General features: G+C 35.3%; 1 protein-coding gene across 1 annotated transcript in view; it reads right to left on the reverse strand.

Moving 5' to 3' along the window:
* The window catches only part of LOC126965245 (sialin), an 89,747-nt gene that overhangs the window by 67,170 nt on the left and 2,473 nt on the right, over positions 1–20,104 (reverse strand). Inside the window, exon 2 of the mRNA XM_050808743.1 lies at positions 9,848–9,906. Within this exon, the coding sequence (XP_050664700.1) occupies positions 9,848–9,887 (40 nt within the window). The 5' untranslated portion in view covers positions 9,888–9,906. The remainder of the gene's footprint in view (positions 1–9,847; positions 9,907–20,104) is intronic.

Consider the following 20,104-nt stretch of genomic DNA (forward strand, 5'->3'; position numbering starts at 1 on the left):
ACAATTGGTTTCTTAGAGAGTCGATTATATCATAACGCAATGAAAATATTCCGTAGCCAAAAAATACAGTGCACAAAGAACAATTTAAAAAAAATATTGAACCGAATAGAATATTTATATATAATTTGAAATACCCAATAAAAAATTTGGAAGTTGCTTCCCAAAAATAAACTTTGGAGTAAAAAAACTCCGAATTATCATCAGCTATTAACAACATTTTATTTTAGAGAATTTAATAGAATTAGTACTTTTCTAAAACTTCGCCCGAACAATTTTTTAATTTAATACGTAAATTTTGAATAAACAAAATAAAACAGTTAAATGAATGCCCATTTGCAGCTTAGCCACATGATCAACACAAATATTACAAGGGTTGGTTGTAGCATTTACAGTCCTAGTCAGTCCGCGCCTTAAGGCTGGGGACCGAGCCAACGGCCTTGAAGAATGGACAGAAGCTAGATTACCTCTCTCGCACAAGATCGCCATAGTTTTAATACAGAGTATGAGCATTTTTAATTTATTACAAACATAATACAATTTTCTTTACAAAAATAACAAAACTATGCCATGATAAATAGTATTGGTGTACAATTAACAAAATTTTCATACAATTTTTATCTGATTAACATGTCTCCAACTGTAAAAGTTTTGGGGTACTTCGGTGATTTTTTTTAATTCCTTCTTATAATCTGTAGACATATTGTAATGATTTTTTGTAAAAATAAAAGCTTTATATAAACCGATAAGAAATGGTTTCAATTATGCGCTATTTTAGTGATTTCTTGGGATAGCGGCCTTAACCGGCAATGCCAATGCCAAATGTACAAAATCGTCAAGGAGATCTACGTAGACATATTTTATTCTATGTGTGTGAATATCAATAAAAGTGATCCAAACCTAATTTTATCGTTAAGCAAAGGTCTATAATTATGGTGTTTAGTTTAAAATCAAGAAAATTATCATATGTAAAATCTAAATTGTATATAAAGAAAAAGAGGCCAAGTACGAGTCGGACTCGCCCATGAAGGGTTCCGTAGCAGCAAGTAACATTAAATGAAGGGTAAATTGCGGTTTACGATTTATAGCGTATTAAAAAAACTACTTACAAGAAGTTTGCATGGTGAAGTACATCATATATATTTTTTTTTGTTTAATTATTGTCTTATTTTAGAAGTTACTGGGGGGGGGACGGGACACATTTAACCACTTTGGAAGTGTCTTTCACGCAAACTATTCAGTATAGAAAAAAATTATATTAGAAATCATTTTTGAAGATATGATACACGTATGAGTTTGATAAAAAAAAATTGTTTTCTATTTTTCTGTGAAAATCTTAATGCGGTTCCAAGAATACGTAGTTTCGGAAAAAATGCCTGTGACATACGGACGGACAGACAGACAGATAGACATGACGAATCTATAAGAGTTCCGTTTTTTGCTATTGTAGTCAACAAACCCTACAAAATAACGAGACGTCTGCAGACAAAAGCGTTCGCGGCGCAATATGTAGATCTGTTGATTCCGATCACGGTTCGATCTTCGCCCGCCACGTGCCGATGTTTTCGGTTACAGAATTCATATACTACAAGGCCACATTATCTCTGGACCTAGTTTGAACTTGAAGCCCCCTCCCGTTCCCCTTTCACCCCCTCGCGCTCGTCCTATTGCATCAGTACGGTTTGCAGTTTCATTGCCGTCAGGTACATATAAGTATTATGTATATTTGCTTAAAAACTATAATATGATTTAATATTAATTATAAATATTTATTTATAATTCTATTTTATAACTCTATAAATTTACATGTACATGAAAAAAATTACAATGGGAAAACTACAACAGCTGTTTACTCCAAATGTCACGAGGGGCTGCTGAAAACCAGTGTTGTGTTGGTGTCTTCTGCACTGACCAACAATTTACTGAGTCAGCTCCTTTTAGCAGGGAATCACGCGCCGCACAGTTATTTAATATTTTGTTTTTGTTTATATTTTAATTTTATTTCTTTAAGATTTTTACTGTAAATTGAAGGTGTGTGTCTTACTGTTAATAAAGTGTTTCTATTCTATTCTATTCTACAAGTCGTGATATTTTCATGCATTGTTTTTGAAGTTTACATTGTTATTTACAATCCATTGGCCCGTATCTATGCTCATCAGAAGATAAAAGATATTTCTAGAAAGCAGGCTGTTTCAAGGGCGAAACCGCCATAAATTAAAACAATGAGCGTAAGTGAAAGTTTTGGGACCGAGGACAAGTGTCCATTGCTGCCGCCTAAACGCCGCCCACCAGCTATTGGTGACCTTATCTTTCCATCCATGTTTATTTCATCATATACCCAAGGAGACCATTCAAATTTCATGTAAACGGATACTTGATTCAATACTGTAGTATAGTATATTTAATAGTAAGTAAGTTAAATAATAATAATATATTTTGATCAGTATAATTGGACGTAATTCCAGAAAAACGTGCCAAACCAATGTCGAAATTGAGTTAAGAACACAAAACTGGCCACGTGATTCATGTTAACTCACTGACAAACAAATGGCAGCCCTACTGTCACTCTTTAAATGAGATTATGACTTAGTAGCCCAACCCACATGTATGGAATACGCTAATATTTATTAAACTTTAAACACGAATTCCTTAAAATGAGATGTTTGTGGCTTGGAACACTTTTCGGGAACTACGTCCAATTGCAAGTTATGGAAGAATTTCCACAGCTATACTGAAATACCATATTTACTTGTAGTTTTACGTTCGCTATGGCGATTAGAACTAAATCACTACTGACTCGCTGGTAGTTTGACTCATCTGTGACGCGACATGTTTAACGCGGGTATCTTACTTCTAGTACTTTCTTATTTAGATTTATATGTGCACAACTAAACCTACGCAACGAACGGTCTACGATGGCTTTCCTGGGGGGGAGTCGATGGAAACCTTAAAAAAAAAGCTCCATAAGACGACTTGCAAACTGTTCTAACGTTAAATTTCATATAATCACGAATCTAATACAAATGTATCCGTACTGTAATTAATTCTATAGTGTTTATTTATAGATATTTACTAGCTGACTCGACAGACGTAGTTCTTTAGATAATAAAAAAACTGTTTTATAGAATATTGCCAATAATATTTCAAAACATCAAGGAATTATTTCATACGCTTCCTGTTATTATAATGAAATTGTTTCACAGCAGAACAGTCAAACCGTGCGTCAATAAATTCTCTTATAGAAAATATGTCCACACAAAACAAATATTGGTAATAAAAATAATTATTTATGTTATCTCTCAAGTTGGACTAAAAAGCACTCCATGAAGTTATCGCCGTTAAAATCAGTTCATTCAATTAGGAGTTCAGTGGAAACGAACATCAGGACACTGGATTTAAATATATTAAGATTAATTTAATAATAATGCGCATCTTTCATCATATCATCATCGTGAGTTGAAAATAGTTTTTCTTTTTTATCATACTCGGAAAGTAATGTTGTTTTGATCTGATTATTGGGTAGAAAATGCTGCTTCCCTCCAAAGAGAGGGAAAAACTCATACAAATTACTTCTTACACTTAAGGGCCGGAATGAACTTTAAAAATAGAATTGCTGTGAAGAGTTTTATGTACAAAAAATCTAATAAAGAAAAATGCTGCGGCCATATGAATTTCTAAACAGCCAGTGTGAACTTAGCGCAAACTTCTTTGAGCGGAATAAGGCGCAACAAATACGCAGCGAGTTCCATATTATTTTAAATTCAAAAAGTCGACATAATTGTCCTAATGTGCCAATTAATTTTAAATAGGTATTACTAATATTATTACATATTATCTATGAATAGTTAAGACAAATAAATAGTTTAATTTTCCTCATATTCGAAATGAAAAGTAGAATGTTTAACACGGGTAAAAAAATCAATTCCTACTCGGACTATAGCCGTCTAATTTCCTCTGGAATTGATTCTTTCGACCCCCGGTTAAAAATCTACTATTTCATTGGTGGAAACTAATAATATAACATTTATTGGGATCAATTTGTATCAAATGCTTAATTATAGGCTAATTATATTTAATGCACGCATTAAAAGCTGTTTGACAGCTCGCCTAAGCACGCAAGTGACAGCTTAACCCATATCAGGTAATACGAGATACAAATCACTTAATACCAACACGACCGCTATCAGGAATTGAGCGGCCGTTCCGAGAAAATAATCAATTCACGTGTGGCCTCTGCCAATGTTACGACCTCGCGTCCAAAGCTGAATGTTTGTCTATAGATGTGTGCGAACCGCGAATGTTTACGTACGTCTGTTTCTATATCCAAGCAATCAAGCTAATCACTGGCTTTGTTGCGAATACGATTTTACAAAACAACTCTTTTTCACACGATTGTTTTTGGTATTGGTTGTAGGTGTTCTCAGGAGTCTCATGTTTCGGGCATAGACTTGTTATGGCTGCTATCAAAGGAGGTTTAATAGGGCTCACTCGATGCATGTGATCAACGATGTGCCATAGGACTGAAAGGGCGATGCCCATCAGCCATACTAACTAGTATATGGGGATTACAATATGAACTATAAATATGAAAATAGTTACGAAATTCGCTTAAAAGAATGGGTTTTTAAGAAAACTCATCTTACGCATATTTGGGGGTCATACATTATATTATAAGCACATTGTCCAAGGATTGATTCTAAGGGCTGCAAAACACAGAACAGAAAAAACATTTTTTTTACATATTAATATTTTTATAAAAGAAGAAAAAATATTAAGTTTTTTTTTATAAAAGTAAATTCCTACTGTGCGTTTGATAGCTTTAAATGGGCAACCCTTTTTGTTTGTAAGTATCATAATGTATGGACAATGGGTGATTCAAAGAATTAATTTAAGAAAGAAAAATTCTACAGATTACGCCTCGAACGCTCAAACCCAACGTGTGAAATCTCTAAGCCAACCATATGACGCATCATACATAAATCCTGGTAAGTTAGTTTAACTCCATATATACCAAGACACATATACCGCAACATTTCTGCGTAGAATGAACTTTTTTCCAAATCGTTTTAATATCTAGATATCCTCAAAAAATACTTCATAGCTAACTTTTCTAGAGGTGAACATCTATGATACAAGAGTTACCTATATCCTCGTGTATTCCATAACAAAACATATATATTATTATATAGAGATACAGTACCGGATTCCGACAGTTTTCTACCGCATTTCGAGTTTAATTCTTGTGGATAATTTGTATGTGGCACAGCTGACGACATTTCCATAAATTGCATAATTTATGAGTATTTGAACGTAAGTAAACGCGTAATCCATTAGTGACTGTTGCTCAATGCGGGGCATGGATCTCAACAACTCGCTGCCGACTGAATAGTACAGGTATAACGGTACCGATTCACTTGACAACAGTTCGTCGTAATGGCCTCCATATATACGTTAGGGTTTGCAGGATGGTTTTAACCTTGCGTGCGTAACTGACTCCTAGAGTTTATATGAAAAACTTAACAGTTATAGGCGCATGAACTTGCCACTCAAATAATTTGCAGTTTTTAGTTCTACTAATTTCTTCCAGTGGCATTTGCACAGGATGCCGGCTAGATTATGGGTACCACAACGGCGCCTATTTCTGCCGTAAAGCAGTTATGTGTAAACATTGCTGTTTCGATCTGAAGGGCGCCGTAGCTAGTGAAATTACTGGGCAAATGAGACTTAACATCTTACGTCTCAGGGTGACGAGCGCAATTGTAGTGCCGCTCAGAATTTTTGGGTTTTTAAGAATCCTGAGCGGCACTGCATTGTAATGGGCAGGGTGTATCAATTACCACCAGCTGAACGTCCTGCTCGTCTCGTGCCTTATTTTCATAAAAAAATAGTACAGTTTTCAGTTTTCTCTTGTCTGCAACGGTGGACGTCTTTCATCCATTCGTAAATAATTTTTGTATTAGATAATTTATATGTCTAGATAGAGCCACTTGCTGCTAGACAACCGATGAAAACAGGCCAGGTTTAATACTTTAGTGTGCGTGACAAGCTACGTCTAACACTCGCAATTTGTATGTCACTTTGTGTTAGTGTGCGTGCATTGCTCAAAATAGAGGTAAACTGTCTCTGTCAATTTTTTTCGACTATTTTCCACAGATTTTTCAAATCTTTTGGTGTTAACGTCAATTCATTTATCAACTATACGTGAGAGAAATCCTATCTTTTCATGAATCATGTTTATACAACTCAGTGCTATCTCTTACTCTTTTTCTGTTCTGTAGGACAAGTGTTAAGCCTAGTTCAGATATCATATCATCATACCCCTTTGGTATATCGTGTACAGTAGTTTAAATAGCTGTCCAGCACTCATCGTCATGCATCTCCAACTTTTTACTTGACAATTAGTGGCAAAACTGTGTATACTTTAACGTGTATGGCCTTCTTTAGCTAGATTTTTTTAAGACAATAAGGGACGTTCAGCTGTAATAATAGGTAATTGTAACGCACTGCCCATTCCAATGCAGTGCCGCTCAGGATTCTTGAAAAACCCAATAATTCTGAGCGGCACTACAATTGTACTTGTCACCTTGAGACATAAGATGTTAAAGTCTCATTTGCCCAGTAATTTCACTACCTATCGCGCCGTTCATAGAAACACAATAATGTTTACATATTACTGCTGCACGGCAGGAATAGACGCCGTTGTGATACCCATAATCTAGCCGGCATCCTGTGCAAAGCAGCTTCCCACTGGTAAAGTGAAAAGTAAAGATTGTTAGTGTTACAAGAAGGTATTTTGGTAAAACGTAGTGTAAGTACATAAAAATAAATCAAACGATCACATTGAGTCTTCATTCGGTATATAATGGGGTCCACTGACGCTTTAATGACTGTAGTCATAATAATTATATTTCTTAGTTTTATATTAAATATAATAATCTTAAATAATAATAATTTAAAACCAAATCATTTAACCATTATTACTTGTAAGCATATAAGTTTTTTTTCCTCTTAAACTAATATTTACTTTGTGAAAATTATTAAAGCATGTGGTAGATACCTGTAACTGTTTGTTACATTAAGTACATTATATTTAGTCTATATTATAAATATATAACGCATCAATGTAAACAAATGTTGGTATTTCTAAAAAAATAAATAAATAAATGACACCCTAAGAATTTCAATGGAGAAATTCGATCTTCTCAAAACTCTTACAACTCTACTTTTGACCTCGAAACATTTCCCATGTTCCCAAACGAAACTAGGATGTCATTTACAGATAAATTTAAACGCTATTTTGCATGAAACTATGTCAATTGATGGAAAAAAACTTTGTCAATTTGACCACGGATAATTTTATCTCTTATACTTGCACAAGTGGAATTTTCCTTTAAGAATAGCAGGCATTTGACGTCATACTACGGCCATGTCTGGTAAAATAAGCTACGATCTATTATTCTAGAACCGATACCACGTATGGTTATTCAAGCTGATATACTCTCACCTTAAAGGCCGCAACGCATAAAAACAAAATATTTTCGGATATCTAATCACAGTTTTCACTTTCACAAAGGATTTATCCTATTACACTGAAACCTGTTATAATAAATATTATGCCGAGAATAACTATCACAGGCTCCGACGACCTGACGTAGTTTCTATAACTTTCTCTCGGTTCGTGCGATATATGACTTGCGTGGGAAGTAAAGGATACGAATATAGGCTTTGATGTATTGACATAAATGCTGTTTTGTTCTGAATATTCGATGAAGATTTTGGAGGAAATTTAGATTTAGCGAATTAGCACTTTTAATGCATTGTTCTTAGTAACCACTGCTCTAAGTATAGGCTTACTTAATTTCTTGTTTTTGTAATTATCCGTCATCCGATAAAAGAGCATTGTTTGTAGGTAATCCACAATTTTATATCAAGATGTAAATTAATTCACGGCTTTGGCACGCTCTTGGCAAAAAAATCTTTCAGTATTTTGCGCTCATTTTGTAAAAGATAATTCTACAATAACTAATCATGTTGGCATTATACCCAGTATGTAGGCATAAAATGAGGCATAAATTTTCGAATGCGTGGTAGTATAGTAGGAAATATTTCAATTTTAATATCTCGAAGATTCGCTGATTTTCAAACTATCGTAATTAATAAGAACGGGTGGGGTAAACAAATGATATATACATTTTATGAATAACTAATGTTTTAATAAGTTACAACATTTTAGTCTTTTAAATATTCTATTTAAATCATCAGTCCAGTCCAAGTCATATCTTGCCTATCTAGTTGCCGTCCCGGTCATCCGCCTACAGTAATCTGACGAAGTTACCTCGTACCTACTTGCCTTCAAATCAATGCATCGTGCAACGGCTGGGAAATTTTTAAACCTATCTGCACGCTGTGGTAGGAATATATAATGAATGAATTTATAATCAGCAACGAACAATCGTTCACAAATAATTATTGTATATTTTCCTGGATCTCCTCAGGAGAAATCTCGAGCGATCGCCACAGAACTCAACTCAATTTTGACAGGCAATAATTGCAAGGACACACTGAATAACACACCACTAACCCAGCGAATAATGATTCAGATATAGCTCAAACGTAAGAGATACGCACGTGGTGTCACTACGTCCGCCTGGCTCGTGGGTCGTATCAGACGGACGCTGGTACTTGGCCGGCGGCCATATTTAAAATAAACTCTCTCCTATCTCTATCGTACTAGCTTTGTGTCGGTTTCCGCTTTTTATTAATCATTTTGTTGAGTTATCACGACTTAAAATAATTTAAGCTCAGGCCTGTTTTCTGGCTCACAATTTTTCTAGTAATAAGAAAATATATGAACGATAATATTGTTACGTATCAGGACTACAGAATTCGGAAAACAACGGTATAATTTCGTTAGTAATTTATCACGTCGCTGCAGTCAGTAATATCTACTCTTTACTAGGTACCAATGCCACTAATATTGATCACCAATAATACAGTATCCGACGTCCACTGCTGGACAAAGGCCTCCCCCAAAGATTTCCACGACGATCAATCTTGCGCTGCCTTCATCCATCTTCACCAGATTGCCGGTCCATCTTCTGGTAAGTGGTCGCCTTTCGAGGATTTTACTGTCCCAACGGCCATCTATTCGTCGAACTATGTGCCCTACCTAGACTAGGCAGCCCACTGCCACTTCAGTTTTCAATCATTTGCGCTATGTCGGTATCTTTGGTACTCCTACGGATCTCTTCATTTCTGATTCGATCTTGAAGGGAACCTCCGAGCATAGCCCTCACCATTGCCCTTGAACGACAATGAGCTTTCTCATAAGGCCCATAGTTAGCAAACTAAAGAAACATTTCACAGGTAAATACTGATACTGCGATACTACTTTCGTGATGTTTATATTCGTAGAACATATGCACTAAAACACTAAATATTATATTGTATTAGTTACAGTTACCACCTCATTTTCTTAAGATTATAATCATTTATGTTAGATAATAAAATATTGTATAGGTGAATATTACGCCGTTTATCAATATTAGTCATAGGGATTGTCTAAAAGCAAAATACTACACACTTCACTAAGTCACTAACACATCTGTAAAACTAGCACACATGAACATTTCAAATGTAGTCTCGCCCTAAAGTTTATGCTAAAATAAGTTTATGCTCTAAACGCTTGCCAATGGCTAGTTTTATAATATACTTTTTATTATTATATAGTTAGCACGTGTTTATTTTCTATTTATATAACAGGCAGTATGATACCTTTTTACTCAGGCATTAAATAAAATAAGTATGTAATAAATATGATAATTTAAAATTTATTATACTCAAATCTTACCTGTAATATTTCTTGTAAACGACTTCTCAGTTTTCGCCATTGGAGTGACTAACGATTAACTGAAACAAATCAAGACACAATAATTAGCCTTTTAACGACCTTTATTTATATATTTCGCTCTTTAAAATGAAATCGTCTAAACGAAATTTATACCGTAATATAAAATCAATAATAATATATAAAAGAAAAGAAAATGTACCAACTTAAACTGGCTCTGAACATATTTTAAAATTATCGTTATTTATATAATAATGGGAATGACACTTTTGAAATTGAAACTTTTGGGGAGCCTTTATTTTGTGGGTATCGAATGAAACTGTGCTGCCTCAGTAGGCTGTAGTACACAGTACGGCGAGTAACAATAGTAAAATAGGCATGAGAAGATAGAAATACAAGTACATATAACTATCGCCTTAGGGAGAGTCTTCGCTATGACAAAGCTAAAAAACAAAATAATTAAAATGTAAAAATATTTCACGGCTGAGATTCGATCCATGGACCTCGCGGTGTTTCGGCTTCGTAATCACAATGATCAACCACTGATCCAATCACTGTATGATCATAAAGTTGAAATGGCCAAACTATAATTGGTCAGAAGTATAAATCTTTCAACCATAATTTCAACGACTGTCTTACGAATTTTCGATCAGTCCACGTGTCCTGACGCGAGTATAACATTTTATACCCACCCCAAGAAAAGTGCTCAACGCCGATAAAGAACTTTTCACTTCAATAAGGCTATGTAAAGTCAGCGCGAGTCAGCTATGGATCGCGTCAGCCAGAGCAAAATTTACTAAATTTACAGTGTGTCAAAAATTCAATCGTAAGCAAGCTGGTACCTATTGCAATGACGTATGTAGGAAATACAGCTAACTGCCGCTTCCAGCAAGACGGAGTTATAGTAATAGGATACCCGTTTGTTTGCTTTTTGGGTAAGACACCCGAAAAAGTATTTATGAAATAGACTTTAGTTACGTCAGTTGGTGCTGGGGCTGCTGCTACGACTGCCAAAGACAGCAAGCGTCGCAAATATGTCGGTCTCAGTGTCATACATTTTTGTGCCGTTTGGTGTCGAGACACTTGGCCCGTGGGGCCCAGAGGCGCGGAGAATGTACAAAGCACTATCTACTCTTTACTAGGTACCAATAAGGCTACTGGAAACCCAAGCGCGGGCAGCTATTTCGGTCAACGGATCAGCCTAGCTATCCAACGGGGAAATGCTGCTAGTATTATTGCTACGCTTCCACGTAATGATAGTTTTAATTTTATGTAGTTATAGTATTGTAAATATAGTTATAAGATTTGTTTTATAAGACTGTAGATAATAATACTAACAAACAAGTGACCCGATCCGTTTTAATTGGTGGCTAACGTAGAAAAACTAGTTGACACCAATACAGATGTGATCCATACGCAAAACTGTCACTTAGCAACACATGGATAGGCATTTAAATAGTAAATTTTACATTGAGGTGACCGTCATACTTTTTGCTAAATCATCAGTAACATGTTACTAATTAGATATATATCGTGATTTGTCAGTTTGTCAATCATCTTAGCCAGTGATTGAAAGATGGACTACTTTTCTTCGCAATTGGATTTCTATAAATAAATCCATTTATAAGAAACATAGTTAATTGAGTGACACTTTCCGTTACTGAATACAGCTACAATAATAATTGCAGGAATGTTGTCAGCTTTTAAGTTTTACATCCTTTAATTAAGTTATCCCGCAGATAACAGAAATAGAAACACCGCGAAAGTATTATCGGTGTTGCCAACGGACTGTTTCATTTTAAGATCATTTATATGTATGGGAACAAAATATCGGGTCAGCAGAAATTTCGAGACTGAGTCGCTCAACTTGGAACTGGTTTATGACGTATCAAAACCAATGTTTTTTATGAGAATATGGGCTACAAAAGCAGGACATTCACCGGATGGTAAGATATATCTGCTCAGGAATCTTGATTGAACCTAAAATTATATGCCAATTAGATACCATTAGACCAGGAACTTTGCCGCTATATGGTATCAGGCTTCCTGTGCAAAATAGTGTCCTATTGTTTTTTATTTATTATCTAATCAGCATTTTGAACTCGAAGAGTAACCAAAGGAAACCGTATCCCTAAGACTCCGCTGTCCGACGATCGTTATTTTAAAATTACCAACTGGTTTACCAGTTAGTTAAAACTACTAACACATTGATGAGAAAATAATAAATAGAAAATAGCGAATGTTTGACAAATGTCTGTAAATGTTTCTGTGTGCGTACAGATATCACTTTCGCCACCCTTCGCTACTTTCCCCGCGATAGGATTCCTAAACTTTCAAGGGCTCCTTCATCGGTCTTGGTATTCAATTTTACAATACAATACCAGACAGTATACTTGAAGTCATGGCGTCGATACTGAGTTCTAGTATCACCATTATCTTTATAGCCGGAAGACGTCCACTGCTGGACAAAGGCCTCCCCCAAATAGCGCCATGACGATCGGTCCTGCGCTGCCCTCATCCAACCTAATCCGGCGATCTAGACCAGATCGTAAGTCCATCTTGGCCGCCTACCAACACTACGTCTTACGGTACGTGGTCGCTATTCGAGAACGTTACTGCCACTTCAGTTTCGCATCCATCAGGGCTGTCAGTGACTTTGGTAGTGTATGTGCGTTGCTATAAATAAAGGCTAACATTTCGCCGCAAATTTTTATTCACAGCTGTCACACACTATCTAGATGTATAAATTATCTCAGGATTACATTCAACTTCACAACTCTCTCCAACTTGTATGAACCTCACAAGGCAATACGAATTATCGCGTACCAGTGAACAAGAGTTCGCACATTTTTTACGACCGGAAGAACGGTACCGGCTTTGTGATGGCTGAGGCGCCATAACGGTGCGTCCGTCGCGATGTTTCAATATCTCCACTGATTTGGGTCGGAATAACTAGTCTTTTTTTTGCAATTTGACGTTCGCTTGTTCCGAAAATGTCACTGTCAATAACGCGGATTGACATTAGTGTGTACTTCATTCGGCTGTTCAAAAAAAATAGCTCACCATTTTCATGCATGACAACTTATTACACCGTTGCAGTTGTCCTAGATTTATTAATTTTTTTTCTCGACAACACGAAGCAACGGAGAGCTTAAACGTGCTAAAGTGGAGTAGGAGGTACTAGGAAAAAATACGTGGGCCGTTTTAGATTAATGCTACTTCAATCAAAGTGCGGATCGAAACAAATTTCCATCGTCATTAAACTCACATGACAATTGAGATTTTGATAAATTTTTAATGGTATTTTTTTTTATAAAAAAGTGACAGAGTGAAGAGCAAACGAGCGTACCGGTCACGTGATGTTCCGTAGTTACCGCCGCCTAGACTACCTTGTAACAACAGAGGAATTACAGAAGCGTTTCAAGAGTATTAGAACGGTATTTTAAAGGGTTTTTAGAAAGGCATACGCGGTGCTTTTGAGGGTACCCATGTCGTATAGTGTCGGAAACACTGCACAAGGAAGCTCTTTTCATCTTTGGTTGCACGTGGAAGAAAGTTCCTTGAAAGCTCTGTGGGTGACAGGCCTTGCCCAATCTTAATTATTTTTATTTCTGAAATTTTGCTGGAACGAATTGTGTCCACAAAAATAAAAGTATACTTATAATAATAGAAGAATGACGCATTCAAACTGAGTAACAAATATCCGACGATAGTTTGTCTACATAGGTATGAATATCAATATGGAGGGTACTTTAAAAAAAGGCATAGTCTTGCATAAACCAACAGCGCTCTTGTTACTAATAGTCTGATCTAAATACTGTATGTACCAACATTTTGCTGAACATCACAACTGTACTATAAAACGTTTTAACGCGATGAAAACACTAGCTATCAGTGCAATTTTCCATGAAACATAAAAAAGCTATTAAAAAGTATTTGAGCAAAAAAGTTGCGACATGCGTATGTGTGTGTGAGAACGTATTACTAACACTATTTCGGTAAGCTGAAGGTCGCAGATGATGTCACGGTGTTTGTTCATCTTCCACAAGGGCAAGGCTCGATTTCGCGAACAACAATGGCCGCTCCTATGCAATAAATCACATTCTGATACATTTTTTTTAAGGAAAAGGGTGACAAACGAGCGTACGGGTTTTATATACTTTATTGGAGACAAAAATATAGAAACAAAAGATTAAATACACATTCAAATTATAACTAACTAAAATAATTACAATTGTTCCCTCGGAATGTAATTGTTCCCCCACTGAGAACATAGATGTTAAAGATAATAGCGACATCTGCTTAGGTGCAGGCGTGCACGTACAATTTACAATAAAAGTTAATTGCAGCAAAGGTAAGTAAAACTTGGTAAAAGTAAGCTATATAATTGTAAAACTAGAATTTAGAAAATAAAAATAATAAGATTTAAATTTCATTAGAAGTGAACATTTTTTTAGATTAGTTTTATAAGTTAAAAGGGAGCACTAAACATATTGATATATAATAACATTGATCACTGTTATTCAAGGTTACCTGATATTAAGTGATCTCCACCGCCCACATTCTCATACAACACCAGAGGAATCACAGGAGCGTTGCCGAACTTAAGGAAAGTGTACGCGCTTTTTTTGAAGGTACCCATCGTCGTTTCGTACCGCACAAGGAAGCTAAATCCACTGCTTTGTAATACGTGGAAGAAAGTTCCTTGAAAAACGCACTGTGGAGGACAGCCACACATCCGCGTGTCGTGGGAATACTAACATGTCCAAAAATTCAACAATAAGTGTTATTACCATCATAAACGTGCAAGACAGTAGAACAACTTTAACGGAGATACAGCAAGTTAGAAAATGAAAGCGAATCCATTGTTACCGATTACGACTGACAAGTCGTAAACAGTCAGCCCCTCTTGACATGAGCTGTTTCGTATTTTGACTATTAAAGCAAATTCTAGCTAACGCACACATTTACAATTGAAAGTGGTCAGTGGGCTGTCAGGTCGTCTACACGCCAGTATATATTTGAACTCTATGATTACCATATTATCATTATGACGCATGGTCTTTTGCAGTTAAATATTTCTAACAGTAGTCTTCAAACTTAATTTAACTGAAAAGTCTTCTACAAAATTACAAAACAAGCAGAGCTGAAATTAACCAGTGGGAGGCTCCATTGCACAGGATGCCGGCTAGATTATGGGTAACACAACGGCGCCTATTTCTGCCGTGAAGCAGTAATGTGTAAACATTACTGAAGGGCGCCGTAGCTAGTGAAAATACTGGGCAAATGAGTCTTAACATCTTCATGTCTTAAGGTGACGGGTTTTATAAAATCCTGAGCGGCACAGCATTGTAATGGGCATGGCGTATCAATTACCATCAACTGAAAATCCTGCTCGTCTCGTCCCTTATTTTCATAAAAATAGATCATTTAATGATAGCGGTGTTTAATTTGGTTGTATGGGCGCCAAGTCCAATTAAGTGGCAGAATTACTGATATATATTCATATTTTAGTCCGAGTGAATACGATTTACGCGAGAACCGGTTTCAGAATATTGCGACGGCTGTAGTAATAGTTAATTGATGTTTAAATAATAATATCTTAGTTAATTTATACGTCTAGATACAGCCTCTTGCTGCTAGACAACCGATGAAAACAGGCCAGGATTATTACTTTGTATGTCACTTTGTGTTAGTGTTTTGGTCAAAAATCAAAATAGAGGTTCACTGTCAACCTCCTTGTCAACCCCTTTGTCAATTTTTTTTTTGATCATATATATAAATTATCTACAGCACTTAGTAGATAATACGATTCGAGTCGATGGCGTAATGGTGCCATCGGTTCGTTTCCCGCTCGCATTAAACTACTAATGTAGGTAGGTATTATCGGTTTCCGAATTAATAATATTTTCGTTTATTCGTAGCTTTATAAGGTCAGCAACGCTCTTGTGATTTCTCTGCTGTAACATGGTAAATGTATACACTTCTACAATAAAGTCCCAGCCACTGTTCAGGCATTATCTATAAATAAATTTAAATGTTTTATAAAAAAATGGCTCTGTCGTAAATCCTATTACTCCACTGCTGAATATCTAAATGATCGGACAACCTGGGACTAGATTGTGATTATTTTATAGCGGTAGAAATGACTGTACAATATTGTATATTTTTATTGAAAAGAGTTTCTTGCGCCGTTTCTTTCTTCTCTCAGAGCGCCATTTGTTTCCGAAGCGGTAGTAGTATCTCGTAGTATAAGAAATGACATCAAAAAGAATTCTAAAGGAATCAATTTTGAGAAAATAAATGCCTTTCATGCCTTTTACGGCCTGCGGTGCTCACATAGTAGGGAAGATCGAGGGGATTTGAAACAAAGAACATTTAAACAGTACCGATTTCTGGGTACTTGAAACCGTTATCAAGTTGGCAACGTCGCTTTTAAATCTCATCTCGCGTAAATCTCGCGGTTGTACAGTTCTGCGTGGCATATTGTGACAAAAATATTTAAAAGTAAGTTTTTAATATATTTTTAGGATGCCTATATTTTGTTAAGGGTTTTGTGAAAGCTTATTACAAAATTTCTGTGTATTTGCTTCTTGATTGTGGATTAAATAAATATTGGGAGGTCTTTTCTTACTGAGGGGATTTGAAACAGACTGTTAAAACTCGTTTTCAATTTTATATTAGAGAGCAGTCAATAAATAACGGACACAAAAAAACATCTTTTGTTGATTAAATTTGTTTTAGAATGTCTACTGATTATAAAAGAGAGAATGCCAAAGTATGGGGAGTCGCGAATCATATGATCTCGCAGCAGAAGAAGTAAATGTGCGACCGAAATATTTCTGTGACGCGGCTTCGAGTTACAACCCTAACAAAAATCGTTTCGTTCTTGAAAAATTTCATAAATACCTCCTAATTACATAAATAAAACTTATTAATCATATGTTTCAACTCACCTCGACCACTGTTTAATCTTACCTCGAAACAAGTTGACCTGTTATTGTTAAGTTGATTCTTCACCACAATATTTAACATGTACAATTTCTTTATGCTAGTCATTCGGAAGTGTAAGGAATGACCTATCGATTGGTACTAATAATATACGATTTCTGTCTATATTATTTGGTGTACGAAACAAAACTGGTTCAACTCCCCTCGGTCTCTCCTATTAGGTGAACTCTATGTTCCTATATTTCTCTTCTTCCAAAAAAATATATTTCCAAATGGGATGTATTCCAATGTCGGACCTTTCCCAACACTTATTCGCACAGAACGTAACCAATCACTTGAAGCAGCTGGGATTTAGTCTGATATAATGATCTTATTAATTGTAGCTATAATTGCAGATGTTATTTAACGAACAACCATCAATAGACAGTCGTAGGGCTCATCTGGTAGTAGGCGAGTACCTCCGAATATCACTTATTTTTACTTTCAAACAGTGGACATTTTTGTTTCAATTAAACATTACACATAATATGGGCACACCTGTACCATGTACCTAATTATTATGAAAATATTATTAAATTGGTAATACTATAATAACCCACTAAATCGCAGCTGCGATTTACAAATCAGTAATAATATTATCCAGTTCAAAGCGGTCCGCTAGGAAATAACTGAGATAAAGTTAATCACATTCAGTTGTTAACTGCTTGCTATGTTGAATGAGTACGGACGACCTAAATCTTGTTAAAGAAATCCTTAAAACAGTGATTATTGGATTGATGATTGTTACTAGATAGTAAAAACCCGCTAATAACACTTAGGATCGAATATCTCTCATTGTATAGACATCCAAGGGTTTGATCCCAGAAAATGTTAAAAAACGTTTGTGTGGTAAAGGTTGCTATAACATAAATGACTTTCTTTATGATACCACAGATCATATTTTTAATATTAATTTGTAAACATATTTTTTTGATGGAAAAGAAAGCCCACTGAGTTCGTTGCGCCCATTCTTCTCAGGTCTGAGGCATTCGTTTTGGAATGTGTGGTAGTTATTGACTTTCAATAAGTGATGTCATATCCTATTTATTTTGAATAAAAAATATTTGACTTTGAACTCATACGTATACGTACGGAACCCAGTCACTATCGCTCTGTGGTGAAGGAATTTTTAATTGTATACAACGAAGAAGATCTTTTCATTAGTTTGAATAGAAAGGTAAAGAATGTTCTATCTTATAATTACTATTCAAATGATAGACGCTCAATCATTCCATCAACAATGTCGCCCTTATTAATTGATGTTGTAATGACTTGTCACAGCAGCAGAATGAAAAACATTTTATACATTGCAATAACCGTACAAAATTAATGATTGCAAAAAAAAATATGGGTCAGAAATCAAAAGCCTATCTCGAAGTGGGACAGCATTTTAAAAATTTAAAGGGTAAACACACGCTATTCAGAATAATAATAATTGTGAAAACAACATCTGCCCCTGCAGAAGCCCCTGCTTAATAATTTTACGAAAAGGACGAAAATAGAATGCCTGGTCAAGGTAAGAGTTCATAAATATTGTAAAACTTTAAAGTCAAATATAAGATACGAGACGAGAAAATGTAAAAGATCTTCACATCCATCCGTATTATTTTAAAATTTCTGTGAATTGTATAATGTATATATTTTTAAAAGCACAGAATATTATCAAAAGTTTCCACACTCGCACTCAAAGAGCAAGAAACTAAGCAGGACTTTATGTTTTTAAATTCAAATATTTTTATTCAAAATAGGATGTGAAATCACTAATTGAAAGTCAAAAAAACTACCACCCATTCCAAAATGAATGCCTCAGACCTGAGAAGAATGGGCGCAACAAACTCAGCGGGCTTTTTTTTCATCACAAATATGTTTTACAATTAAAGTAACATTTACAAAGTAACATTGCACAATTAAACTTATTATTAAATAGCCTGAGGGCGGTCGCTCCATTCCCAATCTGTGGTCTCATTAAGAAAGTCATTTATGTTATGATAACCTTTACAACACAAACGTTTTTTAACAATTCTTTTGAATAACGTAATACTCTTGTTTTGAACATTTTCTGGGATCTTGTTGTAAAAGCATATACATCGCCCCACAAAAGACGTACTGACTCGACTTAGCCGAGTAGTAGGCATCATCAGTTTATGTCTGTTCCTGGTGTTAACATTATGGTTATGACAGTTTCTGGCAAATTCATTTATGTGCCTATGAACATACATTACATTATCAAGAATATATTGAGAAGCAACAGTCAAGATGTTAATTTCTTTGAACTTTGCTCTCAATGATTCTCTAGGACCTAGGTTATAAATATTCAAATTGGATAATAAATAAATTTATTTCTTGAAATAGCTCATTGGTGTTTACTTTATTCAAAATTATTACGTATATGTAGGTATGTATGTAAACTAAGGCAGTACATACACAATATTAAAGGCAGGTTACATAGCACCAAAGACCACTTATGAGATGGTTTTCATAAAATTATTAACGAAGAATATACCAACAAAGACATAAGTGAAGCGCGTTCAGTGATTATGTATATACATATATCATATATGAATAAATAATTTTAATATTATTGCATAGCACCAAATGTATTTTAAGATAGTCGTTGATGCTAAATATCATAACTTCTATCAGAAAGTTCTTTTCAAATAAAAATTATTCAACCAATCCTCCATAAAGAAATATATTTGATGCTGGTAGAGAAGTACAGATAACAAGGATTATGGCGAACTACAGTTTCGATGGTCATGAAATCAGCGCCAGGCTTTCAGTATAAGTCCTAAAACGTGACGTTTTTGGACCAAATGTAAGGAAGAAAATAAATGTGGATGAAAAAAAAGGAAACGATACAGTTAAAGTTTAGCTAGTTTATCCTGTATCTGGTGGTTGATTAAAATAAATTTTATTTATTTAATTGCGCTTGGCATTCCTACCATGTAGTATAAATTCAAACTAAAATAAAATTAAACGGGAATAGATGATACGATTTAACATTAAATAAGCCTTATTTAACTAACGCAGTATCGAAAAAGAAAAGGCTTGTGGGAACTTTACAAAATTACAAAGTTTAATTCAATATTGACAGGGCCGATATTTGGCAGTTTCACCCTAAGAGCGCTTTCGCGCTGCGTCCGATCAGAGTAGTCCGATCCGTATCCGTCGAATTACAGGTCTAGAAATCTCGGACAGAATTTGGATATTGCTTACGCACTAGTTCGATTTCTGATCCAATTCAAAGAAATTCAGGGGCCACTTTTTGGC

This window comes from Leptidea sinapis, chromosome 7 (genome assembly GCF_905404315.1).
Source record: "Leptidea sinapis chromosome 7, ilLepSina1.1, whole genome shotgun sequence".
In the NCBI taxonomy this organism is placed as follows: domain Eukaryota; kingdom Metazoa; phylum Arthropoda; class Insecta; order Lepidoptera; family Pieridae; genus Leptidea; species Leptidea sinapis.